General features: G+C 40.5%; 1 protein-coding gene across 2 annotated transcripts in view; it reads right to left on the bottom strand.

Annotated features, from left to right (window-relative positions):
* Window positions 1-8,925: 8,925 nt before the first annotated feature.
* Window positions 8,926-21,962, bottom strand: part of LOC127044943 (uncharacterized) — a 32,266-nt gene continuing 19,229 nt past the window's right edge. For both annotated transcript variants that reach the window (XM_050940263.1, XM_050940264.1), the window contains one exon: window positions 8,926-9,146. Coding sequence is in view for 1 of the 2 variants with exons in the window: in XM_050940264.1 (XP_050796221.1) it covers window positions 9,068-9,146 (79 nt within the window). In the remaining variant the exon portion in view is untranslated. The remainder of the gene's footprint in view (window positions 9,147-21,962) is intronic.

The raw sequence follows: 21,962 nt of genomic DNA, 5'->3' as shown, positions 1-21,962 counted from the left end.
AACAGGGTTAATTATAGCCCTGCTGCAACTTCATTGATTTCAACAGTTATACCCTCTTATACCAGGGCTGAATTTGGATCCATCTCTTTCATGTTCTGAAGAAAAAGGGCCATTTTGGATAATACTCTCCAGTGTCTCAAACTATGCATTCCAGGGGCACCTATCCATGATTACTTTATGAGTCTGACAACCTGAGCTGAGGACTTGTTGTAAGATTAGTCTGTCATTGAGCTCATGAGCTGCTGCTGTGTCCCTTCCAAAAGAACTGCAAGTGGTGCTTCATTATGCAGTTGCAGGTCTGCTTACTCCACAAGGTAGGCATTCTGTTCCATTTTCATTAGGTATTATTTATTTTATGATGCTCCACCTTGGTGTATCTGGATACGGTGGGCCTTTGTTCTTCTTCTAAGCTAAAGTATGCCTAAAAATGAGGTTCATGAGAATGCACAGAGTCATGACTTTTGCACTGCAGCACCAAGATATTGGTTTCTTGTTGTGACATATACTAATGAGGAGCAGTGGGCTCTGGCCTACTGTAAGCTGTACACTCTGCACTTTGAACCAGATTTGTAAAGATATTTAGACAGCTAAAGACACAGATAGGTGCTTTAGACAATCCCAGTAGGGTTCTAACTCTCATAAGTGTTCCATGAGAGAGGTTCTTAGGAGCTTTGGCGGATCCCGCCAGGTACCAGTCTTAATCTTTATGCATCTAAAAACTTCATTTTAGGAACAAAGGGTCAGATTTTCACCTCCCTCAATATATAATATCACAACCATTAGTGTCAGTGGGATGCACATGCATCTAGAAAAGCACAATCCCTCATTCCACCCTGTGATCTTATAGCAATTGGGTGCCTTTGAAAAGTTTTACCTTCATCTTTATTTTCCTGCTGTAGTAGAACCTTTTCATATACTGTGTCATATAATGTGCTCTTGTGCATTTTCTGTCATATCAATTTCTTACTCACACTTTATATTAAGTGTACATTTGAGTAGTTCATGAAGGGTAAGAAGTGTTTTTAATAAATGTTAATTGATTATTTAAGAGTTTAATAAATTGCTTTCAACTCCTATTAATGTACTTAACTAGCTATAATACCTACTAAGGTGTGTTGTATCTTTCAGTCATTTATTAATCCTTTGTAAATTAAGTGTACCCTTAACATAAGGTGTGACCAATTTCTTTCTTAATTTTTGTTTTAGCATTAGCTATCATACCAAATCCAAGTCACATTGTCAATACAATGCTGGAGCTCAAGTCCCATTAATCAATCCTAAACTACGTCACTCGATGGAAAAGTTTTAGATGTTTTAATTAGACAAAATCCTGTTGTGTAAAACAGTTTATAGTTATCTGTTTAAAGAGCCTAAACTTTCAGCCAAACATTGATTGATACATTATAATTTCCTTTGTATTTGTATCAATGTATATTATGATCTGTGAGATGCCAGTTATTTTAAAAGAGTTAGAGTTTTTTACGATGTGTTGTTGGAAAGGTAGTTTCACCTTGATTTTCAAAAAGGTCTCAGATGTAACCTATGGCCTCTTGGAATAGGCCTTTTACAGGGAAGTATTTACTTTAATTCCTTCTACAGTATTTGTAGCTGAAAGTCCTAGTATCTCATTGTGAAAGTAACTGCCTCTAGATTTTCAATAAAAGTCAGAAATTAGAAACAGGAAAGGTCTACAGAATCATCTAATCCATCCTCCTTCCAGTGCAGGATAGTAAATAACTGTAGAAACTATGCAAGACAATATCTAGCCTAGTTTTAAATATTCCAAACTATAGTTAGCACACCACAGCCTAACTGAGTTTGTTTTCAAGAAATATTGCTTGAGATTCACCCTAAAAAAAGATTCCATCTTAATTTTAAACAGTTACTATCTTTCTAGGTACTTACATAGCCATCATCACCTTACTAACATGCACCTGTTACAACATAGTTATACCCCATTGTATCAAGCTAAAAAATTATTATTTTCTCTCCTTAGCATATGTATCCAACAAAGATTTGTAGGTTATCATCAGATTCTCTGTTAGTCACCTAGCAAAACTGCACATATATATAGCAGCTCTTCCTTTTAAGTCAGTCCAAGAAGCCCTCGAGTCATTAGTATTCTTCTCTGAACTCTGTCCAGTTTGTCTATAACTGTCTGGTAATAAGGCACAATAGATGCTTGGCATTTTATGAATAACCCACATCATCATACCAGGCTACCTGCCTCTCTCCTCCACCACAGAAGGACAAATAGGTTAAATGAGAACAGAGATGGAGAGGTTATGATCTGACAACAGATCTCACATAGACACATACCCCAAAGTGCTCAGCAACATACCTCCCCATAGTCCCTTCAGAACAACACATTAATAAAAGTATTGATCAAGCAGAAGAAATAGCTCCAGTTCCTACCTGTATTTTTCAGAGGCCCTTCTTAATAAAGCAGGACTGTACTCTTTCTTAATAGTGTCCTCCCAAACACTTTCTGAGAGGGAGAAAAGCCTTAATTATATAGGCCCATGACTCCTTCCCTTTCCCAGCATGCTTTACCAAGAAGAGGATAAAGACCTCCTTTCTGCAGCTCTGTTAAGAATGGCTCAGACAGCTTCAGATATTTCAGCCTCTGAAATATGAGATAAAGATGCAGAAACACATACACTAAAGATCTTTTACATTATAATCCTTATTTTAGCTATGATTAAAACAAGGCAAATGTGTGCCTCCATGTTATTACAACAACCCATGAGACTAGAGACAATCTCCAAATCTTTTGCAGCCAGGTAAATGGATAGGAGAGAAATATGACAGATGCTCCCAGGAATTGTTAGATTTGAATCCTGCCAATTCCTGGGTGGAGTTGATTATTTACCTTCTTCTTTGGGAGTGACAAGTTTCCCAGTTTTGTACTTTTCAGTGGCTGAGAGCAAGGCTCCCTCCAATCATCCTTCAGAGGTTATCTGTGGGGACAGAAATAATGGATTCAAGTTTATTGGAATGATTCAGGTCTAGTGACATTACAGCGCCGGTTAAAAAATAAAGGTCTGATTTTGATCTCACAAGCATTTTTATACCAGGGTAACTCCTGCAACATCAGTTGAGTTACTCTTGATTAGCACTTATGTTTTCTCCTTGCCCACCTGGAATACTTACTGATTGTTCCTTGCAGACCCTGGAATTATAGGCTTAAAGTGAGAAATGAGGGATATCAACTTTTATGGTTTAATTTAAAAATGGGAGAAATGACTTTGCACTCATGTACACATTTGGGATTGTTTTAATAGTTGGGCCTGATTCTTCAAATGGGAATAGCAGACTGAGCAATTTGTGGGTTGATTTGCTCAGGAGTCACTTGGCACTGGTTTGGTGCCGATAGACTTTTGGTCTGACTGATTCATATTGGCCTACAGGGACAAGGTTTGGGCTGGGTAACCATTGAGCTAATGTTTGTTCTACACTAATTAATAAAAGTTGCAGCCAGTTGTCTTAAATACAAGATCACACGATGGCTTCAGTAATAGTTGGCTACATTTTACATATTCTCATAATATGTTAATTTAAAAGAACATAAGGTTGCACAGTAAAGCACTCGAAAGTTAGAAAATGCCAGAATCTAGGTTTCTGTGAAATCTTAATCCAGCCCCCTTGAGCATATATATTAGGATACAGTTGTTAATTACATGATCACATTATTTTTCCAAGGGACCCTGGCTTATTCAGTGCACAGGATGGACCTGCTCAGGAAATGAATTGGGATTTTGTAGCTAATGACACTGTTGTCTGCTAGGACCCCTGCTTCATTTGTTGCAGAAGTTGCAATGTTCATAGTGCATGAGGCAGGGGAATGCAGGAAGAGAAAGGGTGGTTTAGACAGTTGAATGCCACCTTATATATCTGGATTCTAACCTGTCCTAATAGCAACACTATTTAATGTTTGAAGTGTCTCTTCAGCAAATATGTCAATAGCAAAATAATTGTCTGTATTTAATTTGAACCACATGTTTTATTTGAAATCCCCTTTTATTTTTTTTAAAGTAAACTCTTCTGGGAGCCCTGTTCATGAATGATTAGCTACCGATATCTGTTCTAATCTCATGAACACTGAAATTAAGATTGAATTGTGATATCAGGTTAACCCTCCTGGTACCTTTTCAGAAATAAGGTTTAGGAGATTTAAAACCTACCAAGGCTTGATTCTGCCCCACTGATATAACATTCTGTGCATTTGGGAGCCATCTCTTTGACAAACTGCTTTGTCATAATTCTGCCAGCCTTCCAAAAGTATATCAGGATAGATACACGTCTAACATGCTAGTGCTCAAAGATTCCAAAACATGAAGCACGGCTTCACCAACAGTTTACCCGTATCCTCCCTTTCATTCACATTTAATTGTCTGAAAGAAGCATATTATATAACATTTCTTGAGTTCAACTTATTCCAGACCCTTGCATGAATAAGCTAAAGCAGGGGTCAGCAACCTTTCAGAAGTGGTGTGCCGAGTCTTCATTTATTCACTCTAATTTAAGGTTTTGCATGCCAGAAATACATGTTAACATTTTTAGAAGGTCTTTCTGTAAGTCTATAATATATAACTAAACTATTGTTGTATGTAAAGTAAATAAGGTTTTTAAAATGCTTAAGAAGCTTCATTTAAAATTAAATTAAAATGCAGAGCCCCCCTGGACTGGTGGCCAGGACCCAGGCAGTGTGAGTGCCGCTGAAAATCAGCTCGCATGCTGCCTTTGGCACCCGTGCCACAGGTTGCCTACCCCTGAGCTAAACACACATAGCTCCTCAGAGTCAAGGTCGGATTGGAGCACCCTTCCCTATGAGATTTTATATGTATTTCAGCTGAAATTAGAGATTATGCAAAATACCACATTTGGGACAGCATATGGATTTAATGACGCTCCCAGGAGAATTTTATATGCATAAACCAATTAATAGTCATCTTCTCCATATTCTGTGTAGTTCGTGACTAATAAAGTGGCATATACTTGCCTAAGTCCACACATGCAATTTGCATTGGCATCAATTAGATCAGAGTGGTATATGGCCCATAAAAAAACTGGATAAGCAATCCAAGAACAATTCAATTCAGTTACCATATTTATATGAGTTCATATTTATTATATAACTGCATGTGTGAAAATAACCAGCCTTGTGTTGCCATATACAGTACTTTTTGAAAGGTATATTGATGGATTCATACTTTCAGATACTGAGGTGTAGATATTTTATCTTCTACTGTGGGCACAGTGAATCCTTTGAGTGCAATGGGTGATGAGAGCCCTGAGCAAGGTACAGAAAGTTACTGACGCCCCGCAAAGTCAAACTGCCCTCAGTTTAACACACATGCGTATCCTTGAGACCTTGATCCTGCAAAGACTTAAGCACATGTTTATCTTTATGCATCATGAGTAATTTCACTGAAGTCAATGGAACTATTCAGCGTGTGTAAAGTTAGGAATGTGCATAAATCTTTGCAGGATCGGGGCAACTATTCCTTTGCTTGAAATTACATGTGTGTTTAAGTCTTTGCTGCTTTGGGACCACACTGTCAAGATTTAGAATCTAATATTAATAAAATACAATGATGAACATTTCTATTAAAAGAAAACCATTTTTAATTTGCTTTTAAACATTCCACTATAGTACTTGCAACCAAAACATTGTCTCATTGCAAGACAGCAATGTGAAACTAACTAGGGGGTGAAAAACAAACTGTTCTATTTTTGTTGCACGAAGATGAGTGAAACACAAAAATAACAAAAAGTACATTCAATTTGCAAAACATTCAGATATAATAATTCAAAGTGTTATTTAAAACATAGGCAAAACGTTTGTAAAAAATATGGTTTCAAACTCACAGTGGTCCTTTGCAACTGTGAGGAAACTAGAAGCTAGCTGTGGAAGTGCATAAACTCAAGGTCTTCAAACTTTTTTTTTGTGTGTGTAAAGTTATTAAAATGCAGTATGGACTTTTCTTTGCAGGAAAACCATAATTAGAATTTGTCCTTTTTTTTTAAGTTGCCTCATACTGTTTTTTAAAAAAGTGAACCCCAGTGTCTATCCCATGTACAGCAAGAATAAATAGCCAAGAACAATATTCACTAGAATAGCAGCAAAGGATCCTGTGGCACCTTATAGACTAACAGACGTTTTGGAGCATGAGCTTTCGTGGGTGAATACCCACTTCCTCAGATGCATGTAATGGAAATATCCAGGGGCAGGTATATATATGTGTGCTAGCAAGCAAGCTAGAGATAACGAGGTCAGTTCAATCAGGGAGGATGAGGCCCTGTTCTAGCAGTTGAGGTGTGAAAACCAAGAGAGGAGAAACTGGTTCTGTAATTGGCAAGCCATTCACAGTCTTTGTTCAATCCTGAGCTGATGGTGTCAAATTTGCAGATGAACTGAAGCTCAGCAGTTTCTCTTTGAAGTCTGGTCCTGAAGTTTTTTTGCTGCAGGATGGCCACCTTAAGGTCTGCTATAGTGTGGCCAGGGAGGTTGAAGTGCTCTCCTACAGGTTTTTGTATATTGCCATTCCTAATGTCTGACTTGTGTCCATTTATCCTTTTCCGTAGAGACTGTCCAGTTTGGCCGATGTACATAGCAGAGGGGCATTGCTGGCATATGATGGCGTATATTACATTGGTGGATGTGCAGGTGAATGAACCAGTGATGGTGTGGCTGATCTGGTTAGGTCCTGTGATGGTGTCGCTGGTGTAGATATGTGGGCAGAGTTGGCATCGAGGTTTGTTGCATGGATTGGTTCCTGAGCTAGAGTTATTATGGTGTGGTGTGCAGTTACTGGTGAGAATATGTTTCAGGTTGGCAGGTTGTCTGTGGGCAAGGATTGGTCTGCCACCCAAGGCCTGTGAAAGTGTGGGATCATTGTCCAGGATGGGTTGTAGATCCTTGATGATGCGTTGGAGGGGTTTTAGCTGGGGGCTGTATGTGATGGCCAGTGGAGTCCTGTTGGTTTCTCTCTTGGGTTTGTCTTGCAGTAGGAGGCTTCTGGGTACACGTCTGGCTCTGTTGATCTGTTTCCTTATTTCCTCGTGTGGGTATTGTAGTTTTGAGAATGCTTGGTGGAGATTTTGTAGGTGTTGGTCTCTGTCTGAGGGGTCAGAGCAGATGCGGTTGTACCTCAGTGCTTGGCTGTAGACAATGGATCGTGTGATGTGCCCGGGATGGAAGCTGGAGGCATGAAGGTAGGCATAGCGGTCGGTGGGTTTTCGATATAGGGTGGTGTTAATGTGACCATCACTTATTTGCACCGTGGTGTCAAGAAAGTGGACCTCCCGTGTAGATTGATCCAGGCTGAGGTTGATGGTGGGGTGGAAGCTGTTGAAATCATGGTGGAATTTTTCCAGAGTCTCCTTCCCATGGGTCCAGATGATGAAGATGTCATCAATGTAGCGTAGATAGAGAAGGGGTGTGAGTGGACGAGAGCTGAGGAAGCGTTGTTCCAGGTCGGCCATGAAGATATTGGCATATTGTGGGGCCATGCGGGTGCCCATAGCAGTGCCACTGATCTGGAGATATATATTGTCATCAAATTTGAAATAGTTGTGTGTAAGTATAAAGGCACAGAGCTCAGCAGCCAGTTGTGCTGTGGCATCATCAGGGATAGTGTTCCTGACAGCTTGTATTCCATCTGTGTGTGGGATGTTTGTGTAGAGAGCCTCTACATCCATGGTGGCTAGGATGGTGTTTTCTGGAAGGTCACCAATGCATTATAGTTTCCTCAGGAAATCAGTGGTGTCGCGGAGATAGCTGGGAGTGCTGGTGGCATAGGGTCTGAGTAGAGAGTCCATATATCCAGACAGTCCTTCAGTGAGAGTGCCAATGCCCGAGATGATGGGGCGTCCAGGATTGCCGGGTTTGTGGATCTTGGTTTGGTTTGTGGAGACATTCACTAGAATGTCTCTCAAGAACATAAGGGTCAAATGTTCCCATCAGTCTCTGTAAAGCATTCTCTTAGATGTCAATAAAAGTTCCACTCCAGAAATAAAGTGAGAATATGGCCCATACTTAGTAAATAGGATCCGCTTCAGAAATCTTTCTATTGCTATATTAAACTGGATAACATCTTACTGCTTCAAAGGGCTGAATACTATAAAAATCTCTGATGCTGAGTGGTTAAATTCTGCTCCTCTTATAGACACACACACACATAGACACATAGACTTTAAGGTCACTTATACTAGACTAGCCCTTGTGGGATTGATTGGCCTCTGCTTTAAACCTTGTGTAGACATTTCCATCTGTGTTAAATGGATGTAAAATGCTACCGATGTAATTCGGTAGCGTATTACACCCAATTTGTACTCCCTTTGCATAGATTTAAATAGTTGCACAAGGTGAAGGGCAGTGGAGAATCATGCCCATAGGCATGGTCTGTCTTGTAGGATTTGGTTTTTTGCAATGGCAGAAGCTTATAATTATCCTGCATCAGAGAGGAAAGTCATCCCTCTCCTGTATGATAAATGGGGGTGTCTATGAGCCTGGCAAACACCCAAGTGTGTTCTTCTCCCTCTGACCGAATATCAGTCTCCAGTGAAAAGATTTTAAAGGGTTCAACTTAAACATTCCCATCACTGCACAAAGCTTTGAAAATATAGCCCTAAGGGTTCAATTTCAACCTTCAATGAATTCATATGTATCATTTCCACTGATCATGTAAGTCCGGCTATTGTTCAGGTTACACAGATAGCTACAACATGGTGATGATCATTGGAGGACAGAGCTGAGCCCTTAGACGTTATGCATATACACTAACAAAAGAAGGTTGATTGGCAACCCAGTTTAAGAAGCCTCCTGTTGTGATTACTGGACTTGTACTACAGTTTGTACATATAGGAGATATTTGATTATATTTAAATAGTAGATACTTGCCTTCATTTGAAAGTGCCTCCTTAAAGAATGTTCTCATGTAAAGAGTACAAAAGATGGTCCTAATAACATCAAATACTATTTTTCATCTTATTTTTATTTGATTCAACATCTGTAACTTGATTTTATTCTGTCCACCTATACAAAATACCAAAATCAAGATTATTATGCAGTGCCACTGAATTCCTTGTGGTTTTGCTCTTGCATCCAATGATCAGTTTCCTCTATAGTTTCTATCTTCTTCCTGAAAAATAATAAAACAAATTTTAGGGAATTAAATATTTTCTAAATGGCAGCCAGGTAGAAACATTGTTAAAATACAGTTGCAATCTTTGAGCTATTTTATCTAATTACAAGAAATTTTATGAATACATTTATATTATTTTAGTTGCAAATTAAAATCCTGTGGCTCTTTATTGGCATGTCATCATACAGCATGTGCCAAAAAGTCTGAACTTACATAGTCAGGAAAAGTGTAAGTAATAGAGGTCTTCAATAAAAAAAAATAAACCTCCTGTAGTAAGAAACTTTATATTATGATAACAAGGAAATCTAGGTTATAGTGTTAACATGATTGAACTGCAAACACAGGGCCCAATTCTGCAAAGTCTTACTCATAAAAGTATTTTTATTAACCTAAGGAGTACCCTTAAAGTCTATTATATTTGAATGAGGGCTACTGCATAAGAAGGGTTTGCAGGGCTCGATTTTTGGTCTTAAAGCAAAAAAGGGCACCAGCGGTTTAAAATGGCAAGAAGTACTGTGTATTGAAATAAGAGAACACGTGAGAGGCTCTCCTAATTTTGCTTTCTTGAGCAGTGGTGGGTGTGCAGAGGGTGAAATTGACCATGTAACCACTCTGAATAACACCCATCTGCCCCTCTTGTCTTTCAGCAACCCTTTACTTTAGCCCTGATTCAGCAAAGCACATAAGCATATGCTTAACTTACAACTCTGAGTCTGGTATGTACATTCTGGTTCACCAAAGAATGTCTGAGTTCTCAAATGAAAGCCAGTGTCATGCTAGTTATTAATATAATTGTGAAATATATGTACAGATACTAAGTAAGGAGTTATGTATACATACTGAAAATATGTTCTTAGATATGTATCAAAGTATTAGTCACCAGCATAGGTGAAAAACAGGTTTTCTGTCAGATGTTTATTCACCTTTTTTTGAGTCAGGATGTAAATTAACCTTTGTAAATCAACACAATGGATGCCTATTTACATATTAAGTCAAATCTTACCAAAGAGATGTGAAGTCAACAGGGAAGCAGCACACAGGGTTAAAACAAGCCAGGGGTTGATTATTCAGTCTAGGAGTAAACACAATACCTTCTAGGAAAGCGAGTTATGGTTCTATTTTATATATAACGATTTGTTTCCAATATTCCTAGTCACTATCATTTGAATCTTTGATAACAAATTTATTCTTGTTTTCACTATAAATATAATTGAGTGCTATGATATTAAGCAAAGTGCTGATCCTGAATTGAATCATACAAGCTTGCTTGATAATTCTGTGAAGAGCCAGCATCAGCGGGAAAGCTTCAAAAGGATTTGAGAAGTGGGGTGCACCTATTGTTAAACTGCCAGGAAAAGGAAGGGCTGATATAGCCACTCAAGCACTATCCTGTGTGCTAACAGTTTGATAGTGCCAAGGAGCTAACACCCAACTAAGCACAAGCAAGACTGCCCAGGGATGGAAGCAAGCAAAGGGTACTGATGTGACTTACAATCCTGGGTAACCTGAGAACCATCACAATTAATTCTCAAACTTCCACTTCTGCTAGTCTCATCTAGCTATGCCCCTGATTTAAGATCTTTGCTACATATTTCAAAAGCCAGGTATACCTGGGCTTTCATAGAGTACTTGGAAGCTATATGTGACCTTTAGATCTGGAGCATCTTCCCATTGCCTTCAGTTAGATATAGGTTAGAGTTGTCAGAAGCACTCAACAGTGCCTGAACTCCAGTCTCATTGAAGTCAATGGGAATTTTAATGGAATGTAATGATTGTAATGGAAGCAGAGTTAGGATATATCAGCAACCAAGTAATAGGCAGTCTGTCCTAATACCTGGATTAACTTTTATACCTGTTAGAGCTGAATCCAAGCAGGGGCTCCTGGAGCAAAGCCAAGCATCAGAGCCAAGAGTCAGAAGTCAAAGCTGAAGAGTTCATAGATTCATAGACTCTAGGACTGGAAGGGACCTCGAGAGGTCATCGAGTCCAGTCCACTGCCCTCATGGCAGGACCAAATACTGTCTAGACCATCCCTGATAGACATTTATCTAACCTACTCTTAAATATCTCCAGAGATGGAGATTCCACAACCTCCCTAGGCAATTTATTCCAGTGTTTAACTACCCTGACAGTTAGGAACTTTTTCCTAATGTCCAACCTAAATCTCCCTTGCTGCAGTTTAAGCCCATTGCTTCTTGTTCTATCATTAGAGGCTAAGGTGAACAAGTTTTCTCCCTCCTCCTGATGACACCCTTTTAGATACCTGAAAACTGCTATCATGTCCCCTCTCAGTTTCCTCTTTTCCAAACTAAACAAAGTTTAGTTCTTTCAGCCTTCCTTCATAGGTCTTTCAGCCTTCCTTCATAGGTCATGTTCTCAAGACCTTTAATCATTCTTGTTGCTCTTCTCTGGACCCTCTCCAATTTCTCCACATCTTTCTTGAAATGCGGTGCCCAGAACTGGACACAATACTCCAGCTGAGGCCTAACCAGTGCAGAGTAGAGCAGAAGAATGACTTCTCGTGTCTTGTTTACAACACACCTGTTAATGCATCCCAGAATCACGTTTGCTTTTTTTGCAACAGTATCACACTGTTGACTCATATTTAGCTTGTGGTCCACTATGACCTCAGAGTCATAGACATCAGTTAACCAGAGTCATAGTCAGGAGACGTAGCCAACGATCAGAGACATAAGTCAGAAGGCAGGACAGAGCTGGGTGCTGGGCCAGGAACAGGTACAGGATAGAGCAGGGGCAGAGACAGCTTGGACAGGAACAAGCACAGCCACAGGCAAGGAGCATGCTGCTGCTTCTGTGCTTAAGTATCAGCCTGCTGACTCCTGCAGCCACTCAGTCAATCAGACAGCTGCTATCAGACCAGCTGTGCTCATTAGTTTACCAGGAGACCAGCTGTACTGCAGGCTGGCCCTTGAGAGGCTAACATTGATCCATTTTGAAAGTCCCATCCATAGAGCCTTCCATGTACCATATCTGGGCCATTTTGAGTTCTGAGCACAGCAGCCTCCTAGCCTCACTCACCAGAAATTCCATGCTTGGGCAGTACCTTGGCTGCTCTGGAGACATGCAGAAGGGTTTTTAAATTGCCATCAAATTGGAGTTTTGATTGAGATATGCTAGGGGAGACAACACAGATTTGTTTGTCCGGTTCTGAAGAGAGGTAACAGGCTCTCAGAAGTCTAAATGAAATAACTGAAAGATGTGTCTTGTAATTAGGCCAGGTATGGTAAGAGATTCTAAGGTGTAACAGGACAGAGCAGAGGCATCAGAAGCAAGTGCTGTTTTATCCACACTGGTCTATAGTGCAGATATTCTCTGCCTGAACAATAAGAGTGTGTCTCATAGCATTTTGGAACAAATGGGAATGAGCATCCCAGGCCTGGCTGACAGGTCTCATGTTTGACCTCTACAAAGAGCAGCGTAGATAGTACTTTGAAGTTGTGGCTCGTGCTGGAGCTCGAGCTCTGAAGCCTAGGGAAGGGGGTGGGCTTCTGACCTGTAACTTCGAAGTGCTGTCTGTACAGCTATTTTTAGAGTGTTAATGCGAGCCCCACTTGTCCAAGTCTATCATCCCAAACTGGGAGGCTTGCTCCTGCTCAGCCCAAAATACTGTGTAGATGTACTTTTAGGGCCTGAACCATTGATGTCAGTGATTGTCTTTCCAGTGACTTAGAAGGGCTTTGGCTCAGGCTCTTAATACAGAGTTTTAATCAGTCAAGACTGGCATTTGAAAGGGGCCCATCTATATGTATGAAAAATTTCAATCGGGTAAACTATCTTCTTCTGCTGCGTAAGCTGCCTTATTAAAAAATCAAGGTCTTTCCAAATGATTTATCATTTGCTTCCTTAGGAAATAAGAATACTAGAGGCTTTGGAAGACCTTTGTTTCACATTAAGAAAATAAGAGCATAAGAACGGCCATATTGGGTCAGACCAAAGGTCCATCTAGCCCAGTATCCTGTCTTCTGAGTGGCCAATGCCAGGTACCTCAGAAGGAATGAACAGAACAAGTAATCATCAAGTGATTTATATATATATATATATATATATATATATATATATATATATATATATATATATATATATATATATATATAAATCTAGACAAATTCATGGAGGATAGGAGATATATATATATATATATATATAATCAGCAAAAAAGAATTACAATATGCCATCAAAAATATTTAGCATCTACTGCACTCTTCCCCCAACTCCAACCCAGCAATCATTGTTACTGAAGCTAAAATTAAAGAAAAAAAAATCCTTATTACTTACCCAAATTACAAGATAGCTTAAATATTAACAAACATGCAGAGCTACTGGGGGTAAGAGCCTGAAACCCTGTAATAATAAAGCAAGGCTCAGCAAGATTCCATAATTATTTGTTACACAACCCAAGAAACCATCTAAGTGTTCCTAAGATTATACATCTCTAGTAGGCCTAGTATACGATGTCTAACTATGCCAAAAGTTGCATAAGTATTTTCATAACATAATCATTACTCATTAAAGGGCAGAACAAAGAACCATTATCACCATAGGTGGCAATCCAGGATTTTGTTTATTTAGGGTCTGATCCAAAGCCTACTAAAGTTAATGGAAAGATCTTTCAATTGATTTCAATGGCCTTTGGATCGGGCCTTCGCTTTTTTAAGATGAAAAATTTCTTACCAGATTTTCATGGAACAAAAGGACAAGAGCTGGGTGAATAACACAAAAGGAAATAAATAAATACGTGGCATGACTTCCAGAGGTGTTGAGAACCCACAACTCCTGTGTTGAAGATGCTCAGCACCCTCTAAAAATCAGGTGCTTGAAACTGTAGCTGCCCAGATATGGACATAGGTACTTTTCAGCATCCAAGTTGCAAAATCCTAGCCTATTTCACCAGCTCTTGACGGACTTCCGGGTAGCATCTCAAAGAACTCGAATGGAAATGGTGTCACGAGTCCTGTTTAACATCCCCCCTCTTGGCCACTCACCAGATTGTTGTGAGGGGACCCAGCTTCTGAATCCCAGGTATTTTAAGCCTTCAAAGTCTGAACAGAGCCCAGGCACTGTCCCTGTTTGGGCAAACTCTTGGTGCATAGATCTTCTCTCTAGTACTCCCTCCTGAGAGCTGTACAGCCCTTGAACCAGTGCTAACTCCTCAGACTCTCCCCATGGCTTAAACACACTCTATCCCAGAACTCCATTTAAAGGAGTGACCCTTCTGGTTTACCTCAAGAGGCATGTGGTTGGTGTGACACACGAAAAGCACAGCTATTTTGCACAGGATTATAACACACTATTGCTCTTTACTTAAGCACGAGAAATATACAGAGTACAGATTATACAGAAAATGACAAACTTCCAGAACACAATGTTCCCTCCGCAACTCACCCTTCCCTTGGAAGCCATCTGTGTCCAGATAGGAAGGGCTCATCCCTACCTCATCAGGCTACTATAGCAGCTTCCCTCTTCTGGAACTGGTAAAAATGACTAAAGATCCCAAATGGATCAGCTGCGGCCCACATTTTCTGTGAGTCTCCCCCCATGAGCCCTTTTATAACCTGGTTTGGTCACCTGTTTCTTCATCCTGCTAGGGGAATTTCCACTCTCCAGGCCCCCTGTTGACGGGATTTGGAGAGAACTGGTTTCCTCTACGAGGTAGATTTTTCTTTGGTTCTCCCTAAGTGAGGCCCATTCGGGTGTTTATAGTCCTTAACAAGCAGCTATTGTCAGCCCTGTGTCACTAAACCTTGGAATCTGAGGCCACATCAACACTACAGGTGCTACAGCAGCACAGCTCTGATGCTGTCACTATGCCACTATAGTAACACCATAACGTAGATGCTTCCTACAGTGACAGAAGAAGATTTTCTGTGACAATAGGTAGTCCACCTCCCAGAGCGGCAGTAGCTAGGATGACAGAAGCATTCTTCCATTGATGTGGAGTTAGATTGCCATAGCTATGTCACTCATCCTGAGCAATTTAGCTATGTCAAGCTATATTTTCAGTATAGCTACACCAGGCCTCAGCCCAAGATGGGGAGAAAGAAACCACAGAAAAGGTAACTAGCTCCCACATTCAAAATGGAGACTGCAGCTGAGTGAAGGTACATACTGTGATATAGCACAGCCAGAGGGCAACAGGAGAGTGATCGATGGGAGATATGTAAGCCCCAGAATGATGAGAGCCTTATTTCCTGTAGAGGGAAGAGAGGCTGCTGCAGATTAATTAGAGCACCTGAAACCAATTAAACCAATTAGAGCACATGAAGCCAATCACCTGATTAAAAAAAAAACTGTGCCAATCAGACAGTTGGAGGAGTTGAAGCAGAGTGGTTTGATTTTGGAGCAGACAGCAGTTTGAAGGAAAGCAGTTTGGAGAAGTGCTGTGGTGGGCCAGAAGACCAAGACCCTAGGTAAAGGGAAACCTGACTTGTGCAGAGCAGAGGGACTCCACAGAGACAAGGGGTTGGGAGAAACTTGGCCCAAGTGGAGAGAGGGCAGGAAGCCCCACAAGCTGAAGGGCCAGAAGGGGAAGTAGCCTAGGGGAAGGAATCCCTAGTTCAAGTGGTTTACTGCTATCCTTAGAGCCCCTGGGTTGGGACCCGGAGTAGAGAGTGGGCCTGGGTCCCTCCCTCTCCACTCCCCTTTTCTCAGACACTAGTGGGACAGTTGATACCCCAGTTCAGGGCTAAGAAATGGTGTCCTGAAACCCCCACAAGAGGAGAAAGCGCAGGACCTATCATAATAGAAATATGCCACAATATAGAGAGTTCAGAATCTCACACGGAATTCATAAGTGATACTGGCAGATCCTCCAAATCATGATCAATGAGTAAAGATATGTGTCTGTTAAATGACTGTTTTTTCAAAAAAGTTATTTCCAAAATTTTAATTCAAGATGGTGAAGAAATCTGTCATGGAAATACTAATGTACTAATGTTTCTGTGAGCCTGATCATTGCCCATCAGAAAAAAAACTCTGAATGGTGTGGAGAAAGTTAAATAAATGCACAAATGGGACACATTTTGTGTGGCAATTGAGGGCAAGGAACTTAGACAGCAACAGCATCCTCTGATTCTAAAGTGTTCTCTGCATATCTTGGGCAGTCAAATATAGCTGGGGAAGGCAGACAGGTATGGTTGAGGAATTGCCAATCTATGTGGCATCATCACCCTGCAAGCCTGTGAGAAAATCCAGCATCCTTCTTCTTGTGGCTTTGCCAACATTATCCTGTATGTAATTCCCCCACCATAAGGTTCAGCTCCCCTCCACCCCAACAGGTCTCTTTTGAGCCGGGTACAGGCTGAGTGGAGTCACACTGTCATGGGAGATCAGGAGACCCAAGAAGCAGCCTCCCATTTCTTTCCTTGCTCTCCAACCATAGCAGATGGGTAGGCTTGCCACTGGCTCCCCAGGAGCACCCTATGTTCCTGGTAGCGTTACAAAGGTTTTTGGGGGGCATGCTCCCTGTTAACTCCACAGGATGGCGAGATAAAGTCTGCCCTTGCCCTCCTTTCCTTCCCTTCCCGCTCCAGCAGGATGCGTAGAAAATCGTGTGGTCCATTCCCATGTGAGACCTCATTTGGCCTTCCGTCTCTTTTCTCATAAAACGTGTAGTAGTACAGACAGCACATACATTTCTGAAATATTATAATCATCTTCTGAGATAATAATGGCCAAAGATTTTGGCATCAGTTCCTTGAATATCCTTGCCAGAAGATGGATCTTTCTGGTTAGAAACACATAATTTGTGAACGTTGTGCACACTTCCCCCGACAATATCTCCAGATTGGTGCATCATTTTCCTCCATTCTCTTGAATCACACTGTGTAAGCAAGCTATGGCTTCTTTGCTTCCATCCTCAGTTCAGTAGTTTTCTTTTCCCACATCTGCCTTTTACAGTCTCTATGCGTGGGGTCACAGCTGTGTCATTCCCAGGATATTAGAGAGACCAGGTGGGTGTGGTAATATCTCTTTTTGGACCAACTTCTGTTACTGAAAGAGACAAACTTTCGAGCCACACAGAGCTCATCTTCTGGTCTGGGAAACTCACACAGAGACTGCCTTTATTGTCTCTTTTACGATTCTGTACTCAGCACACCCATAAAAATCAAGCAGATATTTTCTATAGGTGTGTAGATAATCAAGGCAACACTGCAGCCTTCAGGTGCCTTTTAAGATAACAGCAATACACCTGGATATCCTTGGACAGCCTTTAGCCTGCTCTCAACCTTTAATAAAAGACAATGGAAGTCATACAGTCATTTGAAAAACCTCATGGTGTGGACCATTTATCTCCAAGAAATGGCAGGATTTGTTGGTGTGAGTAAAATATTATACCATTTTTAATAATGAAAAATAAATTGCTTCATTTTAATTTAGTTTTTACAATGGTTTTTAAAATGTTATGAGAGGAATTTTAACAGCAATGATTCAAGCAGGCAAGTAATGAAATTTATTATTATTTCTCTCAATGAACATCTGTACATACAACCAGAAGAGTTGGCAGGAAAAAAAGACTCTCAGGGGAAAAAGCAGTGCACGTGACAATGAGATCAAATGTGAAGAACTGATATCCCTAATGAGAGGACAATATTCTCTGCAATTAATAAACCATATTGGTCTAAGAAGGACAAGCAAAAATGAATACTTCTGCTTGGAGTAACTGAAGACTTTGAGCCAGATTTCATTTGCACTATGGCTCTTTATGCCACTTTGGCAGTGCAGAGGGGCCTTAACATGAAAGTAAATTTATTTACAGTAAATATGATTTACTTCCACTTTAGGTCCCTTTACACTGTCAAAGTGGCATAAACAGGACTAGTGTAAACAAGGATCAGGTCCCATTACCTCAGTTATCAGACAGATCCTTGAATCTAATACCTTATTACCATTAGAGAATCAATTCTTGTTCTTTCATCCGTCTGTCTATTGGACCTGGTAGAAGCATTCTTGAAGGAACAGTTTACATTAGATAATGCAGTTTCATCAATATCTAAACATTCTGTGGTAATGTGTCTACTTCAATGTTTAAATAATGTTAAAACGTTTTTGTTTCAATAAAGGAAAGACATTTCGTTTTGACTTGATCATTTGAAATATTTCATTCTTACTTTTATTTTAATATTAATACTGAATATTGATATTTTAGTTATCTACTATAGTTATTTTAGCTATTACATTGTGTAAACATTATCAAAACTGAATTATGTACACTATCAAAATAAAATGTTTAATTTGTGTTGTAGAAATTTTCCAGATTTTACATTCAGAGGGAAATTTGGATGTTTTGTTCCTATTCTGAATGAAAACAAATGTCAAGATATCCCACTTTTGCATGCAATGAAATTCCATTTTCTGACTAGCTCTATTAGCTAGCTACGTGCCTTCTTCCCTCTCCCGCCAGTGGTTTTAAATAGGGGTGAGGAATGAGAAGGGAGTTTTGTGTTCGGCTGGCTATTTAGTTGTATATGGTTTTGCAATTTATGGCATAGGTTCCTTGAGCCATGGCTGGGAGCCACTTTTTCTTTCTGTGTCTGTCTATATTTACGCAAAGTAACAGTGATGAAGGGAATATAGTCCCAGAACACACTGTTATATATCAGAGTTATGTGATGTGCCACTGGAGCGTGATACTGTTCTTACGATAAAAGTGGGAGGATTGATTTCTGTTGCACCCTTATGCTTCAGGAACAACCCTTTAGCCACAACCTGTTTTAGGATTGAGGGCATAAAGGGGCTACGCAAACATCTTTGTTCCCCTCCCCTATTTTGGGCCCCTTACTGTGCACACTTTGGCAAAGCCTGCCAACCGATTCCACACTCTGTCATGTATCTCCGAATTCCCCTGCTAACACCCGCCCCCAAAATAACCCCACTAAACATAGCACCTCTCCTCAGCAAGTACAACAAAATACATTTGGCATCTGCAGCCCATTTGGCAGTAGAATGATTGTTCCAAAATAGGAAAGTACTCAAAAAGACAATGAGTAGGAATTTCTTAAACACCATAGGTCTGATTCGCCACTGCCCTGCCCTTACCAGGGCAAAGTGAGAGCAAAATGGTGCTACACAAAAACAGTGGTATGTTACATGTTACACGGCACAGGTATAAATGACTATAAAAGGTGTCAAGCAGTGGAAAATCAGGCTTCATAAATCTCTTTTTCTTTCCAAGATAATTTTTCTAGGAAGGGTTGTATCATGTGAAATTTCAGGAGAATTGGTGGGAATTGCAGGGGGAGGGAGATGCAAATTAGTCATTGGAGGCTCCCCAATGCTGGGGTTAGTTCTATAAACAGCTGGTTGGAAAACTGAGGAAGTGGTGTTTTTTTGTGGGATATATTGACTTGTCATAAAAAAAAGTTAACCTATAAACTGCCAAATATAATAAATAAATAATAATTGTGGCTGCCAAAAAATAGAGAGAGAAAAATTAGTTTGGGGACAAAAAATGGTGTTCAGGTTTTCGATGTCCTAATGAAAATTTTCAAGGAAAGGAGACACATTCCACAAACATTTTTAAACAATCAAAACCCCAATTTTCCTTCAAAAAATATTTTCAGGGAAAACTTTTAACTAATGCTAGTTATATGCTCCAGACTACCTCAGCTGACTATAACCATGACAGACATTATACTAGTTGGGGATTGCTGGAACTTAGCAATGCTCTGCCCTAACCCTCATTTGACCACACCCACTATGTGCCCCAACTCTGGAGCAAGCCCATTACCCAGAAATCATCCTCTACTGTTTCCCTTCTAATGCTATGTTCCAATTACAGATCACAATTTTCCAACAGTGCAGGTCACTGAGGTGATCTGTCCACTTCTGGGTGGCAAGCAAATTATGGTTCCTGATGGGGTCTTCCATTTTTATACAAAGTGTATAATTTGGAGATGATAGTATGCACCTTATTTGGTGCAAATTCCATTTTTCAACAGTTTTTCTGCACCCTTTGTGAGGTCGTCTGATAGAAGTAACGTGATTATTTGCCAATACTTGTCCAAATTCCTTTTGCATTTGCAATGGGTTTCTGGGTTCTTCCTACTGCTTAATGAGCCCCTGAATAACTTCCTGCATAATATTTGAGATCCAGGGAAGAGGAGAGATACTGTGACAGCTGGTAAAAAATAGGCACAGCAGAGGTGCACAGCTGCCAACTTTCACGTGGTAAATAAGCACCCCGACTTTCACAATAAACCAAAAATCAAGTTAATCCCATTTCATAACAAGGCCAAAACAAGCCAATCCCTAAGAACACCAATGCTCTATGTGACTACATTCCCCCCCCTCCTCCCCCCGGTGTGCAATCTGGGATTGTGGTGGACCCACTGTGCACCCCTGATTCTCACCCCTTGCCTCTGCTTGCCCCTTGCCCTGCTTGCCCGCCCTTGCCCCCACTTGCTGGGAGCTGGTCAAAAAAAAAGAAGCAACAAGCTACATACCAAACAAGCAAGAAGCTACAAGCCAAAAACTAGGCAACAAGCAACTCAAAAGCCAATTAAGCCAAAAACAAGCCCAATTTCTGCATTTTTTATTTTTTGCAGGTTTGTCATGTCTGCAGAGGTGGTGTCCAATAACCTCATGTGACAGCTGATTTCTCGCTGCTCCAGTTGTTAAGCATCCAGGTAGAAAGCCCTGGCATTTTGCACACCTGGAGCAAGCACATAATTCTATCATTTCCAGCACCACTCACCCTCATCTTTGAAACCTCTGTGATTTCCAGAGCATCAAAAACTGAGTGCTCAGTTTCCATGCAGTGCTCTCAAACTGCGGCCCCCTTGGAAAACTCCCCATACCCAGGGCAAGCGCAACCCATTAGGCAACCTAGGCAGTTGCCTAGGGCACTGACATTTGGGGGGTGGCAACCGCAGCGGCCGAACAGCTGGCCGCCACTGTCGGCGGTATTTTGGGGGCGTGACCTTCTGCCGCCTCTGTCAGGGGTGCCATTTTTTGCCAAAAAGGTTGCCGGCGCTCCTGCCCATACCTATACAGTTGAGAGGCATTGGTATTAATTCCCATAAAATATCTATTTCCCATATTCCTTCTTAAGCAAAATGTTTTAGCAGCAAATTGTAAATCTGACAGCAACATGGACTTTCTAATGTTATCCTGATGGTGCAAATGGGTGAGACCAAACACATCAAGAATATTATATATTCAGGCTGTTATTCTGTATTTTTCAAGGGAAAAGGAGCCAGAGTTCAGATTGATTTTAAGTGATACTTGTTGGCATGAATTATTCTATATACTTCAAGTTCAAGAAGAGTGCAAAGTAAGAAAAGTCACTCTTTGGTAATAGTTTGGTTTTTTTTCAATTTTAAAGCTTAAAAATAGTTCTACTGACTAGATTCTTCCTTCCACGCTCAGCTCTTAATGCCTGATCCAACATCCAAAGCACATTCAACTCAGGGGAAACTTAAATGGGCCATATTATTAAATGCACATTTTCACTGAGAAAACGTAAAAAGTAAAAGCCATTATGTGCTCAAGAACCCTAACTAGGTGATTTCAGTGGCGTGACACTGGCACAAAGTGGTGTTAAGAAGTGTTGAATCAGATCTGGAAAGTGCTGTGTACTTCACTCAGCAGCATACCTATAAGCTATTGGTCAGTACCTTTCCTGAAGGTTTGTATAGTCCTGTAGTAATACAGAATATCCACCTGAGTAAGCCTTCCCCATGGAATAGCCTCTCTAACTACAACAAGGAGTACAGATTGGACCAATATTCATTAAAACATCATGGAAGTGATTGCAAATGTAGGCCCTGATCCTGCTCCCACTGAAATCAATGA

The sequence above is a fragment of the Gopherus flavomarginatus genome, chromosome 2, assembly GCF_025201925.1.
Source record: "Gopherus flavomarginatus isolate rGopFla2 chromosome 2, rGopFla2.mat.asm, whole genome shotgun sequence".
In the NCBI taxonomy this organism is placed as follows: Eukaryota; Metazoa; Chordata; order Testudines; family Testudinidae; genus Gopherus; species Gopherus flavomarginatus.
Note: the sequence above shows the minus strand (reverse complement) of the source record. Positions and strands in the feature narration are given on the sequence as shown.